The following is a 23919-nucleotide window of genomic DNA, read 5'->3' on the forward strand; positions in this document are numbered from 1 at the left end:
CCTGCTAATCTTCGTCGGTAGGGCAAGTATCTAAAATATTATCGGAAGAACGAGAATAATGTACTAAATATATTATTAAAGATTGAAAGAAAAGGTGCTTCTATTTTGTAATATTTTTTTATACCACGTCGGTGGCAATCAAGCATACGGCCCGCCTGATGGTGAGCAGTTACCGTAGCCTATGGACGCCTGCAACACCGGAGATATTACACGCACGTTGCCGACTCTTTAATATTGTAATTAATATATGTCGGATAAGGAGCGGCCGGAATAGGAGACTGGGCATTATCACGGGTTACGGACATAGTGAATGAGCGTTAGAACACGCTAGTAAAGTTAAACGCTTTATAAACTTTGATTAATAACTTTTATTTGCACTAACACAATAAGAAATAACACTTGTTACAAAACGCAAGATATCGAACTATATTAAAACTATAGCTTATGGCAGCTAGGTATTTTAGGTAACCTAGGTATAGTGGAAACTGACAAGTCTCTTGGCGAGCACGTCTACTTCTAACCGAATGCTAAATCAAAATGTCCACTCGTGGCTTCATTTCACCACCTCCATACCGTCTCCCGCCAACAGCCATGTCCAAGCAAGGGGAACCAATCAGAATCAAGTTATAAACCCAATGCTTGCGTTTCCAGTGTACTACCAACATAACAATTACAATCGAGAACCAGTCAGAAAATAGAACGACCGGAAACAGTATACAGTTTTCATTTAAATTAATAAGAGCCAATCAGAATAAAGCAAGAACGGAAACTGTGTACCTACAGGTTGGCCAACTTAGTTCTGAACAACCAAATCAGAATAAAGAACAGCCGGAAACACGAATACAGGTTGGCCAACATAACGCTATTTAAATTAAGATTTGAACAAGGTGTTGCAAGTAAGAAAATTAAATGAATTATGGTTACAGACAACAGGTGTCGCTACCAGTTGACAGCGATCGAACAATTATGATCTACACGGATTGTTTACATGAAGCTACCTGCTTATGACAAACAAAAACAAAAAATTTAAAATATTAATAAACATCATTGCGAACTAGTGGCGCCGCCATCACAATTCGACATATATATATTCAAACGATAGTTGTATGATGCGTTCAGTTTATTTATCCATCAAAAATCTATCTATAGGTATTTTACACTCACATTTCACACTATTATACCTACACTCCAAGACAATAAACACTAAGGATCCCTTTGTGTCCTAAATATTAATCTACGACTCAGGTTCTTCCTTTATACTAACTGTCAAATTCAGAGCCTGTGGTGGTTCAGTCTCGTTTTTTTTCTCAGGCGCTTTTCTATTACTCTTTTTCCTAGGTTTTACAGGCCCCAAACTAGGATCTCTCTCACACACGAATCTTTTATGTCTTGCCAACGCCTTCTCATCTTTAAACGGCTTCACACACGTCATGCATGAAAACGGCACCTCACCCGCGTGAATCTTGTTATGACTAATAAAGTTACGTTTATTCGTAAACTGTCTAGGACAAATTTCGCAAGGATAAGGCTTTGTATCAGAATGTGTGATCATATGTCTATTTAAATGCATTTTGCGGGCGAATTTCTTTTGGCACGTTTCGCAGGTGTACGGTTTTTCCCCATTATGAGTTGATTTCTTATGATGCGCTAGAAGATCTCTTCTTGTAAACTGTCTATCACAAAGGTCACATGGGTAAGGCTTTTCTGCAGAGTGACTTAGTAGATGAGAGTTCAGCTGTCCTTTTTGCACAAACTGGCGCTGACAGAGATGGCACGCATAAGGCTTTTCACCGGTGTGTATTCTTAAATGGCAGGTTAAGTTACGTTTGTCGGCGAACTGTTTTGAGCAGACGTCGCATTTGAAGGGCTTTTCTCCGGTATGTATGCGGATGTGGTCGATTAAGTTGCGTTTGTTTGTGAGCTGCTTGTGGCATATTTCGCATTCGAATAGCTTGACACCTATAAAAAAAGTATTATGTTAAATACAGTTCAGCGGTTTTGGCGTGATTGCCTCTTTATCGTCTGTCACGTTCTAAGTATGTAAGTGCGAAAGTGCAGACACCAAAGGCGATAAAAACGAGACCATGTTAATAACGCCGCAGAAGGAAAACATGTGTCTGCAACGAAAGTCGTATGACTAGGCAAATCCCCCAGAACTTTCAAATTTATTTAAGTTATAAAAATACAGTTAAAACACATTTCTTTAATTATTTTTTAAATAAGCTAAAGCAAAATACTTAGACTTTAGTGACTCATGGTACGGGTACTTCTTTGCGCATGCATTTCGCTCATAATTGTTCCTACATTTATTGGCGGGAGCAAGATGCACGGGCGAACGATAACAAAATGACATCATTTTGATGTTAAAATGTAAGTTTAAATTCACTAAAGACTAGCAAAAGAGACAAAAAGGAACTATCATAATATATTGTACATTGTGGACTGCGGTGTCTGATGCGGTTAGCAAAATTTGGTACCTAAATAAAATATGAAATTTTAAAATCGATTTTGAGACGTATAACACTAAACGCGTCGAATGTTCACTTTTTTATGGAGTAGCTGTGACGTAAATTGTTTATCGACATTTGTTTGGAAGTTTAGCACAGTAATTTATTTAGAAATGTAACGTTTGAGTAATACAAATACGGTAAAAACGTATTTCTTCAACTATTTTTTTATTAATCCTTACTAAAAGAGGATTGAAGGAACTGTCATTCAGTCATCATTCGACGCGGGAGGTATACACACATAATTTAAGGCTTTTACCTACCCATGTTAGCTGGGCCGTCGATCAAACCTGCAACGTAAACAATTTATATAATTAGAATTATAGTGTATTCTTCATAACGGACTGAGATGTCGTATAAAATAGAGAGACACATCTCAGTCATTCCCAGTAATTTACATCTCAACCTTCGAAGCTCTGATGACTGTAGAAGTTTTATGCTTCTAATGGACTTTTCCTGTTCTAATATATTTTTATAGAAATGAAATCTAGACATTTTATTTTGTGGCCTTAGGGAAAGTGGTAACATTCATATTTATTAACACATCAACTGTCAGCCACCCGCTAGGGGGTTCTGTGTTTGTAAGGTGTTTTTGCTGTAAACTACTTTTTTGAAACCTTATGAGACAATAAAATGTCCAAAATAAAATTTTGAATATGTACAACAGAGCACACAAAATTTCACAAAGGTACATGAAGGAAATTTCCAAAAAACAATAAAAAATACCTGCAGCAACATGCGTCCGCAAATGTCTCTTCAAATTAACACGCTTCGTAAACTGTTTCTTGCATACTTCGCATTTATACGGTTTCTCTCCAGTGTGTACTCTCTTATGGATCGTTAAACACGACGGACTCCTGAATTTTTTGTCGCATATTGCGCAGCAGTAAGGCTTTATGTCGAGATGAATTCGAATGTGCGTATTTAAGACGGTTTTGCTTGAGAAATATTGGTTGCAGGTGTGGCAAAAGAATGTCTTTTTCGCTTTCATTTTTTTGTAATAACTTAGAGGTTGGTCTGGTTGTGGTGATGTGCTAACATCTGTTATTTTTTGGGATGCTGTACATGTCTCCGTTGTAGTTGTATCTGAAACAATGAGAAGGTCAATCAAATTTCTTTACAAAGTTAACATCCCTATGTACTATTAAAAAGATAGCTTCGAATTATTAAATTACAAATATAAAAAAAACTAACTCGGCAACGACAACAAATCGATTTTAATAAAACAGGTACCTAACCTCCAGTCCCCTGTCCCAGTCATTTCTGCAGTTCTGAATTTGGTACCTTCACTTATTGCATTGTAGTTCAAAATTCGATTTGAATTTGTTATTTTCAAATGAAATGTGGACAGGCCTGAGTGGACGCTCGGAGCGGAGTGTTCGGCGGGGCGTGCAGCGTGGTGTCGGGCTCACAAGTGATTTGAGCAGCGTGCACTAAGGCCGCTCCTAAACGTTTGCATTTGTTTAACATGCACGCTGCACTTGCACTTGGCACAGGCCTTACACTAAGACATTAACATACACGCCGCATTTTATATGATTTTGACCCATGTACTTTCACTTATATGTGTTAAAATTGTTAAATAACAAACGAAACCATCAACGCCATCTCCTTCACCGTCAACGTCAATCCCTTCAGCGTCATCGCCACCGCCTTGTTGCCTGATTAAAATTTTAAATAAAATAAATAAATAAACGAGAATAGGCCAAAGGTTGTAAAAGGGGAGGGATGGGAAGAACTACAGTCCTGAGCCGTTTTGTGGGATTCCCAGAAGCCTAACGCGGCTCACCCTAAAGACCTACTGTCACTACAAAACCATTCAACTCTGGAGGGAAAAACCAGGTTTGAACCATTCCAAAGCGCTTATCAAGGCCTTCAGCAAAAAGGCGTCTTCGAGCGCCTTGGCGCTGTCTAGGAACCAACTGCGCAACTTGGTAAGGGTGCTTACCGGGCACTGCGGCCTAAATAAGCACATGCACACTATGGGGAAATGTGACATGGGGCGGTGCAGACTCTGTATGGAGGCAGAGGAGACGCCCCTACACATCCTCACAGAGTGCCCTTGCCTAATGCGTACTCGTGACTTAAACCTGGGTGGACATATACTGCGCCCGGAGGAGTTAAAGTCTCTCGAAATCAAAAAGATCCTGCAGCTGTTTGAAGTTGCAGGTTTGGATCGAGAGTTGTAGTAGGTGGCGATCACAATAGATCAGGGATGGTCGCAGTGATATATAGGCTCTGGAGCCTTATATAGCCCCTAACACAAGAAGAAGAAGGTTGTAAAACGCCATCTGATCGAGAATCAAATTTTCTTGATTTTCGAGGCACGTTTTTTCCTTAGACTGTATCCGTCTAATACGGAGTTCCATAGTCTTTGGTGTATACAGAACCGGCCAATAATATATCACCTCCATGTTTTTACGATATAACTTTTTTAGGGTCGTAATACCCAAAGGGTAAAAACGGGACCCTATTACTAAGACTTCGCTGTCCGTCTGTCCGTCTGTCTGTCACCAGGCTGTATCTCATGAACCGTGATAGCTAGACAGTTGAAATTTTCACAGATGATGTATTTCTGTTGCCGCTATAACAACAAATACTAAAAAGTACGGAACCCTCGGTGCGCGAGTCCGACTCGCACTTGGCCGGTTTTTTTTATATATTTGTGAATGACTTCCACCTCACTGGTTTAAGTAATCTAGTAGAATTTCTTTGTACGGGCGATGAGAAAAATTGGTCTCATGTAAAGGTTTTTTTATAGAGGTTAATTTTTAAATGTATTGTTAACTTCATTTTTTTACTAGAGGTTTTTTAGTAATATGCTGAGTATCCTATTGTAATTCATAGTATTTCATTGCAATAATAATTTCATAGTATTCATCATATATTTGTATAAAATGACTATTGTTATGTATGTGTGCGTGAGCGCACCTCCCCGCTTCCATTGGTACATGTATTAAAGCAGTGTGTCTATAGCCATCGGTTGTTTCACTCTTGCCCTTTCCAAATACAACATTGGCGGCGACCTACCTACGCGAAATTAAAAATGTCCACGTCCAGTGCGCATTTCGGAATTTTGCCAACATTTGATCACCATTCGCAGACCTGGAAAACATTTAAATCTCGCTTATTGCAATGGTTTGTGGCAAATAAAATAAATGCGACGTCGGACGCGACAGGCGAACAAAGGCGAGCGATTTTACTTAGCACACTCATTGACGGTACTTACAAACTCGCAGCGGAGATAGAAGAAGTGCCATACGAAGATGTATTAAAGTTGTTGGAAAACCACTTTGTTCCAAAGGTGTTTGGTTTTAGTGAACGGTACAAATTCTATTCGGCCGTTCAACAAAACGGAGAAACGCATACCCAATGGGCGGCAAGGCTACGTGGTTTGTCAGCGGATTGCGACTTCACAAACGTAGAGGAAGTTCTTCGCGACAGATTTATGATGGGCATGCTGCCGGGACGGGAGCGGGACAAGGTTTTCACGCAGGACCTCAAGGAGCTGACGCTTACCAAGGCGGTGGAGTTGGCTAACGCGGTGCGCTGCGCGCGGGAGGTGTCGGCGGGTGCGGGACAAACGGCCTCGACGAGTGACCAGCTGTTCAAGATCACCAGCGAGACCAAGGATTCGGCCCGTGAGAAATGTGCAGTGTGCGGTTATTCAAACCATAAGACGGCCGAATGTCGTTTTTCTAATTATCGATGCAAGAAATGCCGCGGTAAAGGCCATTTAAAAAAAATGTGCAAAACAGTAAAGTGCATTATGGCGAATGACGTGAGCGAGGGAGACGACGGTAAGTTGTTTAATATTCGTTCCATAAAGGGGGAACCCATGTTAGAATGGGTAACCGTACAAGGCGTGCCCTTACAGTTTGAAATTGATAGCGGGGCAGCGGTCACGGCGATGTCACCGCGGCTATTCAACAAGCATTTCTCTAAAGTGACGGTTTGCGCGCCTAAGAAAAATCTGGCGTCATATAACGGCGGTAACCTGGCCTGCATAGGTATGGCGCCAATGCCCATAGAATACGCGGGGCGCACACAGCTGATTGATGTTTACATTATTCGCAATGGTGGCCCGCCGATTTTAGGTCGAGATTTCATTTCATCATTTAACTTAGAAATGACAACAACAGTTAATTACTGTACGCAAAAACGAGATAAAATGGAAATATTGCAAAGTAATTATCCAGCAGTGTTTTCAGACGATTTAGGCCTATTTAATAAGTACAAAGTAGGGTTGCAGCTTAAACCAGACGCGAAACCGGTTTTTTTCAAGGCGCGATCGTTAGCATTTGCTCTAAAAGGAAAAGTAGATAAAGAAATAGACCGCTTAGTAAGTCTAGGGGTGTTAAAGCCTGTTGAGTATTCGGAATACGCATCTCCAATAGTTCCGGTGTTAAAAAATAATGGCACCATGCGTATCTGTGCGGATTACTCGGTCAGCATTAATAAGCAGCTGTGTGTGGAACAATATCCGTTACCCACAATTAAAGAGTTGTTTACTAAATTACACGGAGGACAAACTGTTTGTTGAATGGCATAACACCGGTGACGTCACCGGCGTACCACGCGGCTAGCAATGGGCAAGCCGAGGCTTCCGTGAAAATAGTCAAAAAGGGAATAAAATCCTGTTTAATAAATAGTCGAAATATTAAAGATTGTAATAATAAGTTACAAAAATATCTTTTTGACTACAGGAATTCAATACATTCCACGACGGGGCACTCGCCTGCTCAGTTAGTTTTCGGCCGTAAACTTCGGACACGCCTTGACATACTTAACCCTTCGACTGCGTCCTCCTCGCACACGTCATTGGATAATTATGTAAAAAAACAACAGTGTTTACAGAGTAAAGCGTATAGTGGAAAAAATAAACAAGAATTTAATATAGGCGATAAAGTTTTATACAAAAAGAACTTTAATAATAATAAGTTTACATGGTGCAAGGGTATAATTAGGGAAAAGTTGGGAAAAGTTGTATATTTAGTACAAGATTGTGAACATTTAGATAAGTATAAAAAACATAAAGACCAAATAATGTTATACAAGGGACAAGAGGACGGTTCGTTTCTAGATGACATCTCTCTAGAAGATTTATTTTCATCAGAACAAACCCTTTCATCGTCGGGTACTACTACCGGCAGCGAGGTGCAAAATAGTGGGGGAGGAGAAGGCGGCCAAGTAGTCGGTCTAAGCGCAGAAGGTGCAGAGTTAACCGGTTCTTTGCCGCCGCCCAACGACGACCCACAGGAACGGTTCGAGGACGCCGAGTCGGACGACACCCCAGTGGAAGGGTCAGATGATCCAGGTGTATCCAACCCGTCTACTACTGTCGGCCAGGACAGAGTCAAACGAAACCGTCCCCAAGTTAATTATAAACCCTATTTTAAGTAATCCTTATATTTAGACTAGTTGTAAACTATGGGGAGGATTGTTATGTATGTGTGCGTGAGCGCACCTCCCCGCTTCCATTGGTACATGTATTAAAGCAGTGTGTCTATAGCCATCGGTTGTTTCACTCGTGCCCTTTCCAAATACAACAACTAGTAAAATATGCAATCTACAAACTAACCTATATTTGTTTACTCTATACAAGCTCATACAAGAACACTCAAAGGTGATATATTATTGGCCGGTACTGTATATAGGCAGGTTTTTAGAGAATATACGTTCTTATGCTATCACACAAGTAAACATCCATGTTGGGTAACTGTTGGAACAATGTTCTTGTATAAATGTCATCTTCGGTACACAGAACACTTAAGAGTCCCCGGCCAGCTCGGTTCTCCATACAAACGTAGTTACGCTCTCATTTTAAAACGACTAGCTAGTTTGCTCTGAAACTTTGTACTTACAATAGGATAAGGTATATTTATTATATTATATATATATATATTTTTTTTTTTTTTTTTTTTCCGGTCTGGCAACTGTCAAGTAACAACCGTTCTAAGTGTCGTCAATAGATTATTATAAAAAACCAGTGTAAAAACAAGTGTTGCAGTGTAAAACATCGAAATACATCTAGAACAAAGCCCAAAGACTGTGATTCACTAAAAATCCGCGGAAAAACAGTGCATTTTAAAGGAAAATAGTGTTAAAAAGTGCATCGCGAACAATATATAACTATAACTATACATTATAACCTAACATAGACGCACTGAAGTCACATCCGCTAAGTGACAGTGACAGCCGACGGCTAACGCAGTGTTGCTAGTTAAAAATACCAAATTACCCCAAAAAAGGGATACCAGCCCCAAATCGGTGATACCAGAATATTCTTTGACTACCAAATTAGTAGTAAATTGAAACATCATGGCAACAGAAACGACACTCGAATCACTAATGAAGAGAATGGAAGAAAACATGAATATAATAAGGAGAGACTTTGAAAAACATACTAACTCATTAAAAGAAAGCTTCAACTCAAGCATGTCATCCGCCATAGAAGAAAAATTAGCTCCACTTATGGAAGAGAACTCAAAACTGAAAAAAGATGTAACAGTGCTCAAGAACAAAGTACATAACTTAGAAAGAGAAGTAAGAAAAAACAATTTAATACTTCATGGTGTGGAAGAATCAGAGCGGAATGACACCGAATTACTGGAACTGGTTCTAAAAACCCTAAACAATGTGGCAAAAGATGGAGATATAGAGAACTTTGACAAGTGGGAAATAAGCGAAGTACGCCGGCTAGGCACAAAGAATGATAAAAAACACAGACCCATACTAGTCAAACTAACCCTAGCATGGAGAAGACTGCAAGTACTGAAGAATGGTAAAAAGCTACCAGCAAATACCTACGTCTCTGAGGACTATCCTAAGGATGTCATTCAAATAAGAAAAGAGCTGAACATAAAAAGGCAAGAAGAAATTAAAAAGGGCAATATTGCCATGATCAGATATGACAAACTCATAATAAAAGAAAAAGCAAGTCAAGACAAAACAAGCGAGAAAAGGAAACGATCCCCAACAAATTCACCATCTGATAATACTAACAAGCCCTCGGAAGAGACAACGCAGTTAGCCCCCGCAAAAATTTATAAAACAAATGCTTTCGACATTATGAACCGTTCAAGATCAAACTCCTTATCATCCTCAAGCAACCAATAGCAATTACCGCACAACAGACCCCGGAAGCAAAACAACAGCATAGAAACAACAGCTAATAAAACACAACAAAATCAACAAAATGGAAACCAAACAACAAATGTAAATAAGAACAAACTCCCCAAGCCGATTGGTCATCGTGGGGATTGCGACCAAAACCCTCCCACAAATAAAACACACACGGAGCCCAAAAAGTGTTTAAATTTGAATACTACCATAAATATCGGAACATATAACGTCAGATCCCTCTCATCAAATGAGAGATACCTGCAACTCATACATGCACTAGACAACATCAATATTGAGGTGCTAGGACTATCTGAAGTTAAGAGAATTGGCTGCCAAATCGAAGAATATCAGGACAACATTCTGTGCTACATTGGAGAAACAAAAGGTTTACATGGCGTGGGATTTCTGATTAAGAAGGAACATAAAAACAAAATACATAATTTTACAGGTATCTCCGAAAGGGTTGCCTTGCTACAACTAAAAATAGAAGATTGTGACATCTCAATTATTCAGACATACGCCCCAACAGACACAGCACAAGAGGAAGTTGTTCAAGCATTCTATAACGACTTGGAGAAAGCACACGATCTAGCGGACGAGAACCTCATAGTAATGGGTGACTTCAACGCAAAAATTGGACAGCCTGAGAAAGAAGAAGGCCTGTGCTTTGGAAATTATGGATTTGGAGAACGCAACACGAGGGGTCAACTATTAGTAGACTATGCTCTCGAACACAACCTACTAATTATCAATACACTTTTCAAGAAAAAAAAGGGAAAGCGATGGACATGGACATCTCCCAATCATAAAATCCAAAATGAGATAGATTTTATTATGACAAATAAACCGCATATGGTCCAAAACATGGAAGTTTTAAACAAAATCAACTTCTCTTCGGACCACAGACTACTTCGAGCAACATTCAATCTATGCCACAAAAGTAAAAACAGAAAAAATTATAAAAACAAGATAAGAAGCCCTAAAACTGTTGATGAAATTAAAAATTACATAGACAACCTAAAAACAAATCTTAATGGAGAACTGACCAATATGCCTGAAAGTGTACAAACATATTACAACTACTTGGAAGAGAATATATTGCGCAGTTTACAAAGTAGGGAAGAAACTAGAAGGAAACAACATACAATACTTAGCAACCATACAAAAGAACTAATCAAGAAACGTGCAGAATTAATACAAACTAAAAACAAAACTAAAGAACAAAAAAAGGAACTCACAAAAATGTTTAAAAATACTAACAAAGCAATCAAAGAAGACTACAATAATTACAGGGAAGAGATAATAACAAGAAATCTACAAACGCACAGAAGTACCAAAAGAGCTTACAAGGAAATGGCTCTACACAAGAATTGGATACAAAAGTTAGAGAATGGCTCAGGCGAAACCAAATCAAGAAAGGAGATATTAGAGCATGCAACTAAGTTTTATAGAGAACTCTACAGCAAGAAAGAAAATACTCCATTACAGCAAGAACATATCAACAACAATGAGTGCAACTCAGTTAAATCAATTGACGAAGACGAAGTAAACTCTCACATAAAGAAATTGAAAAATGAAAAGAGCCCTGGCCCAGATGGACTAGCAAATGACTGCCTTAAACTAGGAGCTCCAATATTACTTAAGCACCTAGCGAGATTATTTAATATGATACTAGAATTTGAAATAGTTCCAACACAATGGTGCTCTTCTGATATAGTACTAATATACAAAAAAGGAGACCCACTAGACATTGGAAATTACAGACCCATTAGCCTACTGACAAGTGTATACAAGCTCTTCACATCGATTATACTGAAAAGAATTGCTATAAAAATCGACACCATACAACCAAGAGAACAGGCAGGCTTCCGCTCAGGCTTTAGCACCACCGATCATATACATGTAGTGGAACAACTAATCGAAAAATTTAATGAATTCAGGAAACCATTATATGTTGCTTTTGTTGACTACAGCAAAGCCTTCGACAGCATCAGCCATAACTCAATCTGGAATGCACTGAAAATGTCAGGAGTAGAAGAGAAATACATAAATATCATCAAACACATATACTCACATAGCACAAGCAGAGTTAAACTTGAAACAAGAGGAGATCATATTAAAATTGAAAGAGGAGTGAGGCAAGGCGACCCTCTGTCGCCTAAGCTTTTCATTGCCGTACTAGAAAATATTTTTAAAAACTTAAACTGGACTGGATATGGTATCAACATTGAAGGATGTCACCTAACGCATCTGCGGTTTGCAGACGACATAATCATATTTGCGGAAAATGCCAAACAACTAGAGAATATGCTATGCACACTAGAAAAAGAAAGCAATAAAGTAGGCCTACAAATGAACAGAAGCAAAACGAAGGTAATGACTAACAGCCCAAACATTCCCATCAATGTCAATGGAAACACTATTGAGTATGTAAAGAAATACATATACCTGGGCAAGCAAATTTCCTTTTCACGGACTAATAACGAGGAAGAGGTAGATAGAAGGAAGAATATTACATGGCGAAAGTTCTGGTCATTCAAAGAAATTCTGAAAGGAAAATATAGTATGAAGATAAAAAGGATAGTAATGGACACATGCCTTATGCCCAGTTTACTATATGGATGCCAAACGTGGACTTATACTAACAAAATCAAACAAAAAATAAATACTACACAACGAGCTATGGAAAGAAGCATACTGAGAATTAACAAAATGCATAAAATTAGAAACGAAACTATAAGAAGCAAAACAAACGTAAAGGATGCGCTCACACAAGCTCTAAAGCTCAAGTGGCAATGGGCAGGACACATCTCAAGGTGTATAGATAACAGATGGACAACATTAACAACAAAATGGAAAGGACCATTACCAGCGAAGAGGAAAACTGGAAGACCTGTCAAACGGTGGACATAGTAGAGGTTGCCGGGAAAGACTGGATGTACAATGCCAAACATAGATATTTATGGAAGAAATGGGAGGAGGCCTTTACCCAAACGCAGCAAAACATATTTTAACAGCATAAAAACATATTTTAACCAAATTAAAAAAAAAAAAAAAAAAAAAAAAAAAAAAAAAAAAAAAAAAAAATGGAAAAGAGTATGGAAACAAAGAGGCTATAATAATAATAATAATAATAATAAGGTATATCTATGTCTGTAATTAGTTTATGTAGCTACAATACTAAAAAAATACAGCGAATTCAAGTTTTTTATCCTTATAGGAGAAAAAAAAGTGTCCCGAATTTTCCATACATTTTCAAATCTTCCTTTTTGTTACCTCCATAGAAAGTATATGAGGAAATGGTAACACAATAGGAAAAAACCTTGGGATATTTTGTTATCCCATTAGAATCGAAAGAGCTCGTAATCCTGACTAGAAATAACACAGTCTCAGCTTTCCGAGTCCGGTCCGGACACATCCCTACAAACAAATTTCTGTGCATGATGGGTGTTAAATCGTCACCATTGTGTGCAAGATGACTTGTCTCACGTGTTGTTGGAATGCGTCCGGAATTCGGACTTGAGAAAAAGAATTTTTGGTAGTCTGGGCTCCATGCACAATGGACAGATCAATTGTTGGTTGGCAGAGCCTATATCGGACAAAGCAATCAGTGTTTACCACTTTATTGACCTCTCCCTTGAGTAGGGAACTATGATAGCACCCATGAGGCTGACATGTTCACCTAGAGTGTCCAAAGCCTCCATAAAAACCAGATTAAAAAAAAAAATAAACACAAAAGTGGCAAAAAAGGTCACATTAAAAAAAATCCTGACTATGTCTGAGCGAAGTACATATACATTATATACAAACAACAGTTCATACCCATTGAAGGTATTCCCAACCAGTGTTGGCCGAACGCTAATGCCATTAACCATTAAAAATTAACAATTAAAAAGGTTAATGGCCATTAACCATTAGCCATTTAATTCGGATTAAAGTTAATTCGGATTAAATTTTTGAGACGTTAATGGCCATTGAAGTTAATTCGGATTAACTTTAATTCGGATTAACTTCAATGGCCATTAAAGTTTCTAAAAATTTATTAGAATTACTCTCAATTGCATCAACGTCTAATAAAATTACATTCGTGATATTTTAAAATGAGACAGCAAAATGACCCTGACTGAACCCTGGCAGTAGTAGCAGTACCTACCTACTACCTAGTAGAATTCTGGTTTGGTGCAACACAGACATACGCGGTTTTGGTCATTTAAATCGTCTTGATGAGCACTTGGGAGAGCCGTACCCACGATAGAGCTGATGCTGAACCCTGGCAGTACCTAATGGATCTAAGGTTTGGTGCAACATAGGCACACGCTGTTTTAGTCATCCGACTCGTCTTGATGAGCACTTCGGAGAGCCATACCCATGATAGAGCTGATGCTGAACCCTGGCAGTACCTAATGGATCTAAGGTTTGGTGCAACATAGGCACACGCTGTTTTAGTCACCCGACTCGTCTTGATGAGCACTTAGGAGAGCAGTACCCATAATGGAGGTGATGCTGAACCCTGGCAGTACCTAGCGGAACTAAGGTTTGGTGCAACATAGGCACACGCTGTTTTAGTCATCCGACTCGTCTTGATGAGCACTTAGGAGAGCAGTACCCATGATAGAGCTGATGCTGAACCCTGGCACTACCTAGTGGATCTAAGGTTTGGTGCAACATAGGCACACGCTGTTTTAGTCACCCGACTCGTCTTGATGAGCACTTAGGAGAGCGGTACCCATGATAGAGCTGATGCTGAACCCTAGCAGTACCTAGTGGATCTAAGGTTTGGTGCAACATAGGCACACGCTGTTTTAGTCACCCGACTCGTCTTGATGAGCACTTAGGAGAGCAGTACCCATAATGGAGCTGATGCTGAACCCTGGCAGTACCTAGTGGATCTAAGGTTTGGTGCAACATAGGCACACGCTGTTTTAGTCACCCGACTCGTCTTGATGAGCACTTAGGAGAGCAGTACCCATGATAGAGCTGATGCTGAACCCTGGCAGTACCTAGTGGATCTAAGGTTTGGTGCAACATAGGCACACGCTGTTTTAGTCACCCGACTCGTCTTGATGAGCACTTAGGAGAGCGGTACCCATGATAGAGCTGATGCTGAACCCTGGCAGTACCTAGTGGATCTAAGGTTTGGTGCAACATAGGCACACGCTGTTTTAGTCACCCGACTCGTCTTGATGAGCACTTAGGAGAGCAGTACCCATGATAGAGCTGATGCTGAACCCTGGCACTACCTAGTGGATCTAAGGTTTGGTGCAACATAGGCACACGCTGTTTTAGTCATCCGACTCGTCTTGATGAGCACTTAGGAGAGCAGTACCCATGATAGAGCTGATGCTGAACCCTGGCAGTACCTAGTGGATCTAAGGTTTGGTGCAACATAGGCACACGCTGTTTTAGTCACCCGACTCGTCTTGATGAGCACTTAGGAGAGCGGTACCCATGATAGAGCTGATGCTGAACCCTGGCAGTACCTAGTGGATCTAAGGTTTGGTGCAACATAGGCACGCGCTGTTTCGGTCATCTGACTCGTCTTGATGAGCACTTAGGAGAGCGGTACCCATGATAGAGCTGATGCTGCACCCTGGCAGTACCTAGTGGATCTAAGGTTTGGTGCAACATAGGCACGCGCTGTTTAGGTCATCCGACTCGTCTTGATGAGCACTTAGAAGAGCAGTACCCATGATAGAGCTGATGCTGAACCCTGGCAGTACCTAGTGGGTCTAAGGTTTGGTGCAACATAGGCACACGCTGTTTTAGTCATCCGACTCGTCTTGATGAGCACTTAGGAGAGCAGTACCCATGATAGAGCTGATGCTGAACCCTGGCAGTACCTAGTGGATCTAAGGTTTGGTGCAACATAGGCACACGCTGTTTTAGTCACCCGACTCGTCTTGATGAGCACTTAGTAGAGCGGTACCCATGATAGAGCTGATGCTGAACCCTGGCAGTACCTAGTGGATCTAAGGTTTGGTGCAACATAGGCACGCGCTGTTTAGGTCGTCCGACTCGTCTTGATGAGCACTTAGGAGAGCAGTACCCATGATAGAGCTGATGCTGCACCCTGGCAGTACCTAGTGGATCTAAGGTTTGGTGCAACATAGGCACGCGCTGTTTTGGTCATCTGACTCGTCTTGATGAGCACTTAGGAGAGCGGTACCCACGATAGAGCTGATGCTGAACCCTGGCAGTACCTAGTGGATCTAAGGTTTGGTGCAACATAGGCACGCGCTGTTTTGGTCATCTGACTCGTCTTGATGAGCACTTAGTAGAGCGGTACCCATGATAGAGCTGATGCTGAACCCTGGCAGTACCTAGTGGATCTAGGGTTTGGTGCAACATAGGCACACGCTGTTTTAGTCATCCGACTCGTCTTGATGAGCACTTAGGAGTGCAGTACCCATGATAGAGCTGATGCTGAACCCTGGCAGTACCTAGTGGATCCAGGGTTTGGTGCAACATAGGCACACGCTGTTTTAGTCATCCGACTCGTCTTGATGAGCACTTATGAGAGCAGTACCCATGATAGAGCTGATGCTGAACCCTGGCAGTACCTAGTGGATCTAAGGTTTGGTACAACATAGGCACACGCTGTTTTAGTCACCCGACTCGTCTTGATGAGCACTTAGGAGAGCAGTACCCATAATGGAGCTGATGCTGAACCCTGGCAGTACCTAGTGGAACTAAGGTTTGGTGCAACATAGGCACACGCTGTTTTAGTCATCCGACTCGTCTTGATGAGCACTTAGGAGAGCAGTACCCATGATAGAGCTGATGCTGAACCCTGGCACTACCTAGTGGATCTAAGGTTTGGTGCAACATAGGCACACGCTGTTTTAGTCACCCGACTCGTCTTGATGAGCACTTAGGAGAGCAGTACCCATAATAGAGCTGATGCTGAACCCTGGCAGTACCTAGCGGAACTAAGGATTAGTGCAACATAGGCACACGCTGTTTTAGTCATCCGACTCGTCTTGATGAGCACTTAGAAGAGCAGTACCCATGATAGAGCTGATGCTGAACCCTGGCAGTACCTAGTGGATCTAAGGTTTGGTGCAACATAGGCACACGCTGTTTTAGTCACCCGACTCGTCTTGATGAGCACTTAGTAGAGCAGTACCCATGATAGAGCTGATGCTGAACCCTGGCAGTACCTAGTGGATCTAGGGTTTGGTGCAACATAGGCACACGCTGTTTTAGTCATCCGACTCGTCTTGATGAGCACTTAGGAGTGCAGTACCCATGATAGAGCTGATGCTGAACCCTGGCAGTACCTAGTGGATCCAGGGTTTGGTGCAACATAGGCACACGCTGTTTTAGTCATCCGACTCGTCTTGATGAGCACTTAGGAGAGCAGTACCCATGATAGAGCTGATGCTGAACCCTGGCAGTACCTAGTGGATCTAAGGTTTGGTACAACATAGGCACACGCTGTTTTAGTCACCCGACTCGTCTTGATGAGCACTTAGGAGAGCAGTACCCATAATGGAGCTGATGCTGAACCCTGGCAGTACCTAGCGGAACTAAGGTTTGGTGCAACATAGGCACACGCTGTTTTAGTCATCCGACTCGTCTTGATGAGCACTTAGGAGAGCAGTACCCATGATAGAGCTGATGCTGAACCCTGGCACTACCTAGTGGATCTAAGGTTTGGTGCAACATAGGCACACGCTGTTTTAGTCATCCGACTCGTCTTGATGAGCACTTAGGAGAGCAGTACCCATGATAGAGCTGATGCTGAACCCTGGCAGTACCTAATGGATCTAAGGTTTGGTGCGACATAGGCACACGCTGTTTTAGTCATCCGACTCGTCTTGATGAGCACTTATGAGAGCAGTACCCATAATGGAGCTGATGCTGAACCCTGGCAGTACCTAGCGGAACTAAGGTTTGGTGCAACGTTGGCACACGCTGTTTTAGTCATCCGACTCGTCTTGATGAGCACTTAGGAGAGCAGTACCCATGATAGAGCTGATGCTGAACCCTGGCAGTACCTAGTGGATCTAAGGTTTGGTGCATCATAGGGACACGCTGTTTTAGTCACCCGACTCGTCTTGATAAGCACTTAGGAGAGCGGTACCCATGATAGAGCTGATGCTGAACCCTGGCAGTACCTAGTGGATCTAGGGTTTGGTGCAACATAGGCACACGCTGTTTTAGTCACCCGACTCGTCTTGATGAGCACTTAGGAGAGCAGTACCCATAATGGAGCTGATGCTGAACCCTGGCAGTACATAGTGGATCTAAGGTTTGGTGCAACATAGGCACGCGCTGTTTAGGTCATCCGACTCGTCTTGATGAGCACTTAGAAGAGCAGTACCCATGATAGAGCTGATGCTGAACCCTGGCAGTACCTAGTGGATCTAAGGTTTGGTGCAACATAGGCACGCGCTGTTTAGGTCATCCGACTCGTCTTGATGAGCACTTAGAAGAGCAGTACCCATGATAGAGCTGATGCTGAACCCTGGCAGTACCTAGTGGATCTAAGGTTTGGTGCAACATAGGCACACGCTGTTTTAGTCACCCGACTCGTCTTGATGAGCACTTAGGAGAGCGGTACCCATGATAGAGCCTTACCACCTACCTTAGATCCACTAGGTATTGCCAGGGTTCAGCATCAGCTCTATCATGGGTACTGCTCTCCTAAGTGCTCATCAAGACGAGTCGGATGACCAAAACAGCGCGTGCCTATGATGCACCAAACCTTAGATCCACTAGGTACTGCCAGGGTTCAGCATCAGCTCTATCATGGGTACTGCTCTCCTAAGTGCTCATCAAGACGAGTCGGATGACTAAAACAGCGTGTGCCTATGTTGCACCAAACCCTAGATCCACTAGGTACTGCCAGGGTTCAGCATCAGCTCTATCATGGGTACCGCTCTCCTAAGTGCTTATCAAGACGAGTCGGGTGACTAAAACAGCGTGTCCCTATGATGCACCAAACCTTAGATCCACTAGGTACTGCCAGGGTTCAGCATCAGCTCTATCATGGGTACTGCTCTCCTAAGTGCTCATCAAGACGAGTCGGATGACTAAAACAGCGTGTGCCTATGTCGCACCAAACCTTAGATCCATTAGGTACTGCCAGGGTTCAGCATCAGCTCTATCATGGGTACTGCTCTCCTAAGTGCTCATCAAGACGAGTCGGATGACTAAAACAGCGTGTGCCTATGTTGCACCAAACCTTAGATCCATTAGGTACTGCCAGGGTTCAGCATCAGCTCTATCATGGGTACTGCTCTCCTAAGTGCTCATCAAGACGAGTCGGATGACTAAAACAGCGTGTGCCTATGTTGCACCAAACCTTAGACCCACTAGGTACTGCCAGGGTTCAGCATCAGCTCTATCATGGGTACTGCTCTTCTAAGTGCTCATCAAGACGAGTCGGATGACCTAAACAGCGCGTGCCTATGTTGCACCAAACCTTAGATCCACTATGTACTGCCAGGGTTCAGCATCAGCTCCATTATGGGTACTGCTCTCCTAAGTGCTCATCAAGACGAGTCGGGTGACTAAAACAGCGTGTGCCTATGTTGCACCAAACCCTAGATCCACTAGGTACTGCCAGGGTTCGGCATCAGCTCTATCATGGGTACCGCTCTCCTAAGTGCTTATCAAGACGAGTCGGGTGACTAAAACAGCGTGTCCCTATGATGCACCAAACCTTAGATCCACTAGGTACTGCCAGGGTTCAGCATCAGCTCTATCATGGGTACTGCTCTCCTAAGTGCTCATCAAGACGAGTCGGATGACTAAAACAGCGTGTGCCTACGTTGCACCAAACCTTAGTTCCGCTAGGTACTGCCAGGGTTCAGCATCAGCTCCATTATGGGTACTGCTCTCATAAGTGCTCATCAAGACGAGTCGGATGACTAAAACAGCGTGTGCCTATGTCGCACCAAACCTTAGATCCATTAGGTACTGCCAGGGTTCAGCATCAGCTCTATCATGGGTACTGCTCTCCTAAGTGCTCATCAAGACGAGTCGGATGACTAAAACAGCGTGTGCCTATGTTGCACCAAACCTTAGATCCATTAGGTACTGCCAGGGTTCAGCATCAGCTCTATCATGGGTATGGCTCTCCGAAGTGCTCATCAAGACGAGTCGGATGACTAAAACAGCCTGTGCCTATGTTGCACCAAACCTTAGATCCATTAGGTACTGCCAGGGTCCAGCATCAGCTCTATCTTGGGTACTGCTCTTCCAAGTGCTCATCAAGACGAGTCGGATGACTAAAACAGCGTGTGCCTATGTTGCACCAAACCTTAGTTCCGCTAGGTACTGCCAGGGTTCAGCATCAGCTACATTATGAGTACTGCTCTCCTAAGTGCTCATCAAGACGAGTCGGGTGACTAAAACAGCGTGTGCCTATATTGCACCAAACCTTAGATCCACTAGGTACTGCCAGGGTTCAGCATCAGCTCTATCATGGGTACTGCTCTCCTAAGTGCTCATCAAGACGAGTCGGATGACTAAAACAGCGTGTGCCTACGTTGCACCAAACCTTAGTTCCGCTAGGTACTGCCAGGGTTCAGCATCAGCTCCATTATGGGTACTGCTCTCATAAGTGCTCATCAAGACGAGTCGGATGACTAAAACAGCGTGTGCCTATGTTGCACCAAACCTTAGATCCATTAGGTACTGCCAGGGTTCAGCATCAGCTCTATCATGGGTACTGCTCTCCTAAGTGCTCATCAAGACGAGTCGGATGACTAAAACAGCGTGTGCCTATGTTGCACCAAACCTTAGATCCATTAGGTACTGCCAGGGTTCAGCATCAGCTCTATCATGGGTACTGCACTCCTAAGTGCTCATCAAGACGAGTCGGATGACTAAAACAGCGTGTGCCTATGTTGCACCAAACCTTAGTTCCGCTAGGTACTGCCAGGGTTCAGCATCAGCTCCATTATGGGTACTGCTCTCCTAAGTGCTCATCAAGACGAGTCAGGTGACTAAAACAGCGTGTGCCTATGTTGCACCAAACCTTAGATCCACTAGGTAGTTCCAGGGTTCAGCATCAGCTCTATCATGGGTACTGCTCTCCTAAGTGCTCATCAAGACGAATCGGATGACTAAAACAGCGTGTGCCTATGTTGCACCAAACCTTAGTTCCGCGAGGTACTGCCAGGGTTCAGCATCAGCTCCATTATGGGTACTGCTCTCCTAAGTGCTCATCAAGACGAGTCGGGTGACTAAAACAGCGTGTGCCTATGTTGCACCAAACCTTAGATCCACTAGGTACTGCCAGGGTTCAGCATCAGCTCTATCATGGGTACTGCTCTCCTAAGTGCTCATCAAGACGAGTCGGGTGACTAAAACAGCGTGTGCCTATGTTGCACCAAACCTTAGATCCACTAGGTACTGCCAGGGTTCAGCATCAGCTCTATCATGGGTACTGCTCTCCTAAGTGCTCATCAAGACGAGTCGGGTGACTAAAACAGCGTGTGCCTATGTTGCACCAAACCTTAGATCCACTAGGTACTGCCAGGGTTCAGCATCAGCTCTATCATGGGTACCGCTCTCCTAAGTGCTCATCAAGACGAGTCGGGTGACTAAAACAGCGTGTGCCTATATTGCACCAAACCTTAGATCCACTAGGTACTGCCAGGGTTCAGCATCAGCTCTATCATGGGTACCGCTCTCCTAAGTGCTCATCAAGACGAGTCGGATGACTAAAACAGCGTGTGCCTACGTTGCACCAAACCTTAGTTCCGCTAGGTACTGCCAGGGTTCAGCATCAGCTCCATTATGGGTACTGCTCTCATAAGTGCTCATCAAGACGAGTCGGATGACTAAAACAGCGTGTGCCTATGTTGCACCAAACCTTAGATCCATTAGGTACTGCCAGGGTTCAGCATCAGCTCTATCATGGGTATGGCTCTCCGAAGTGCTCATCAAGACGAGTCGGATGACTAAAACAGCCTGTGCCTATGTTGCACCAAACCTTAGATCCATTAGGTACTGCCAGGGTTCAGCATCAGCTCTATCATGGGTATGGCTCTCCGAAGTGCTCATCAAGACGAGTCGGATGACTAAAACAGCCTGTGCCTATGTTGCACCAAACCTTAGATCCATTAGGTACTGCCAGGGTTCAGCATCAGCTCTATCATGGGTACGGCTCTCCGAAGTGCTCATCAAGACGATTTAAATGACCAAAACCGCGTATGTCTGTGTTGCACCAAACCAGAATTCTACTAGGTAGTAGGTAGGTACTGCTTCTACTGCCAGGGTTCAGTCAGGGTCATTTTGCTCTCTCATTTTAAAATATCACGAATGTAATTTTATTAGACGTTAATCCAAATTGAGAGTAATTCGGATTAATTATTTGACTTTCATGCCCATTGAAGTTAATCCGAATTAAAGTTAATCCGAATTAACTTCAATGGCCATTAACGTCTCAAAAATTTAATCCGAATTAACTTTAATCCGAATTAACTTTAATGCAATTGGTTAATGGCGGAACTAATGGTTAATAAAATTGATCAATGGTTAATTAAAATTAACAATTACGGCCAACACTGTTCCCAACAATCTATTTTATATGGGTACTGTGGGTTAACTATACAAAGTGAGCCCACAATGCATTAAAAGTGCAGTATAACAATGCATTCAGAATGCTGTTGGCCTAATACCTAGTAGATGTAGTGCGTCTGGCATGTTTTGCAAAGCTAGAATAGACGGTTCTCCGGCAATCATGCGCAAGAAAATAGTCTCTCTACCAGGTCGAGTTAGAAGCAGTCCCAACAGTATTCTGAATGTTATTGCTGACAAATATGATAGCCCAATTCTCGCTCATTGGATTGGGCAAATTAAAGGGGTAGCAACTAGCCCGTATTGAAAATAAAATAGGTAGTTAAGTAATGTTAAAATCTAATTATTATTTTATTTCCAAATATGCAAGTTTACAGTTCTAAACCAAAGCACTTACATACTACAATAAATCATATTATTAAATTACATTATATTAATTTACATGTCAAACTATAATTTAAATCATTTCTTAAACTACCAATTGTACTCAGTCATATGATTAAATTACATTATAAATAATTCAAATTGCAAATTGCTAATGTACCTATAAACACTAACCTTTAGCTGTAAATTTATTTGTTTTGTTTTCATTTGTTACTAACAACTATGAAGTCTGTTCTTCGAAATAAAGATGTTTTATTTATTATTTATTTATTTATATGCCGGTCTTCTTCATATTGTATTGTATTGTACTGTATTCATTTAATTCAAGCAACATAGCTCATAAAAGCTTTGAAACAAAAAATAAATAAATTAAAATACAAACAAAAATTTAAATATGTATTACTAAAATATTAACTAACTTACAATGCATTTTTGAGTGACTATCATATGCCAAAAACCTCCAAGACCCAAGTACCAAAGGTAGTTAACTTTTAATACATTTTGTATGAAATTGCGTCTGTTCGACTTAGAGGTAACGGACAACTCGTTTTACGACGCCATATGAACGAAACAGGAGTTTTGTATGAGATAGATAGAGATAGAGATCTTTATTTGAAACCGAATGTCGCAGAAATTACGCGACTCACAACTCAAAAAGTTACGCTCGTCTGGCTTCACCCTAACTGACCTGCTAGCATGAGTTGCGCGCGACTCCATACATCTAGCGCGACTCCTTATATCTAGCGCGACTTCTTACATCTAGTGCGACTCCTTACATCTAGCGCGACTTCAAGTATGGAATCGCGCGCGAGAACGCAACATGCTAGACCGCCTGAACTGGTAAGTTGTACTTTTCACTTACCCTCAGTCGGTGAAACCTCATCAGGCGGTAGCACCTCCGTTTTGATCTCAATCTCATATTTAATTACAGAGTTCACCTCTTCTTGGCACGGCTCGCTGTCGGACCATTCCGGCTCCTCTTTCACGGCCACTTCTTCTTTTACACGTACTTGATCTGACATACTGCTTTCTTTGCTCATTGTGTTGAAAATACAACATACATCGGACAACGATGTTGGCGGCTTCCAAACTCAAAACATAGTTAAACGTGGTTGCAAGGTTTCACTGATTTGCAAAAAAATATTTCGAGAATAAATCCCTTTTAAATTTAATTTTATGTGCACATTTTAAAAAGGTTTAGAGCACAAAAAATCGATGTTTAAGTTCTGTTTGTCATTCAAGCTATCGCGTCGTGTCGCGTCGTCGCATCGCCTCGCGTCCTCGCCTGTCATCCGATCCGCCCATGAATCTAGTATAACTGGATCGGTCATGAGGGGTGGGGGAAAATGACCGAACGGGATAGTCT

The 23919-nt window shown here is 42.1% G+C and overlaps 1 protein-coding gene across 1 annotated transcript; it reads right to left on the reverse strand.

Moving 5' to 3' along the window:
• Nucleotides 1-354: 354 nt before the first annotated feature.
• LOC134753522 (zinc finger protein 501-like) lies at nucleotides 355-23832 on the reverse strand. Its single transcript, XM_063689421.1, has 4 exons — nucleotides 23416-23832; nucleotides 3234-3593; nucleotides 2771-2797; nucleotides 355-1959 (listed from the first exon to the last, which is right to left on the reverse strand). Exons 1-4 carry the CDS (start codon nucleotides 23591-23593, stop codon nucleotides 1235-1237), a joined length of 1290 nt encoding a protein of 429 aa, XP_063545491.1. The 5' UTR covers nucleotides 23594-23832; the 3' UTR covers nucleotides 355-1234.
• Between the last annotated feature and the right edge of the window lie 87 nt (nucleotides 23833-23919).

The sequence above is a fragment of the Cydia strobilella genome, chromosome 27 (genome assembly GCF_947568885.1).
Source record: "Cydia strobilella chromosome 27, ilCydStro3.1, whole genome shotgun sequence".
In the NCBI taxonomy this organism is placed as follows: domain Eukaryota; kingdom Metazoa; phylum Arthropoda; class Insecta; order Lepidoptera; family Tortricidae; genus Cydia; species Cydia strobilella.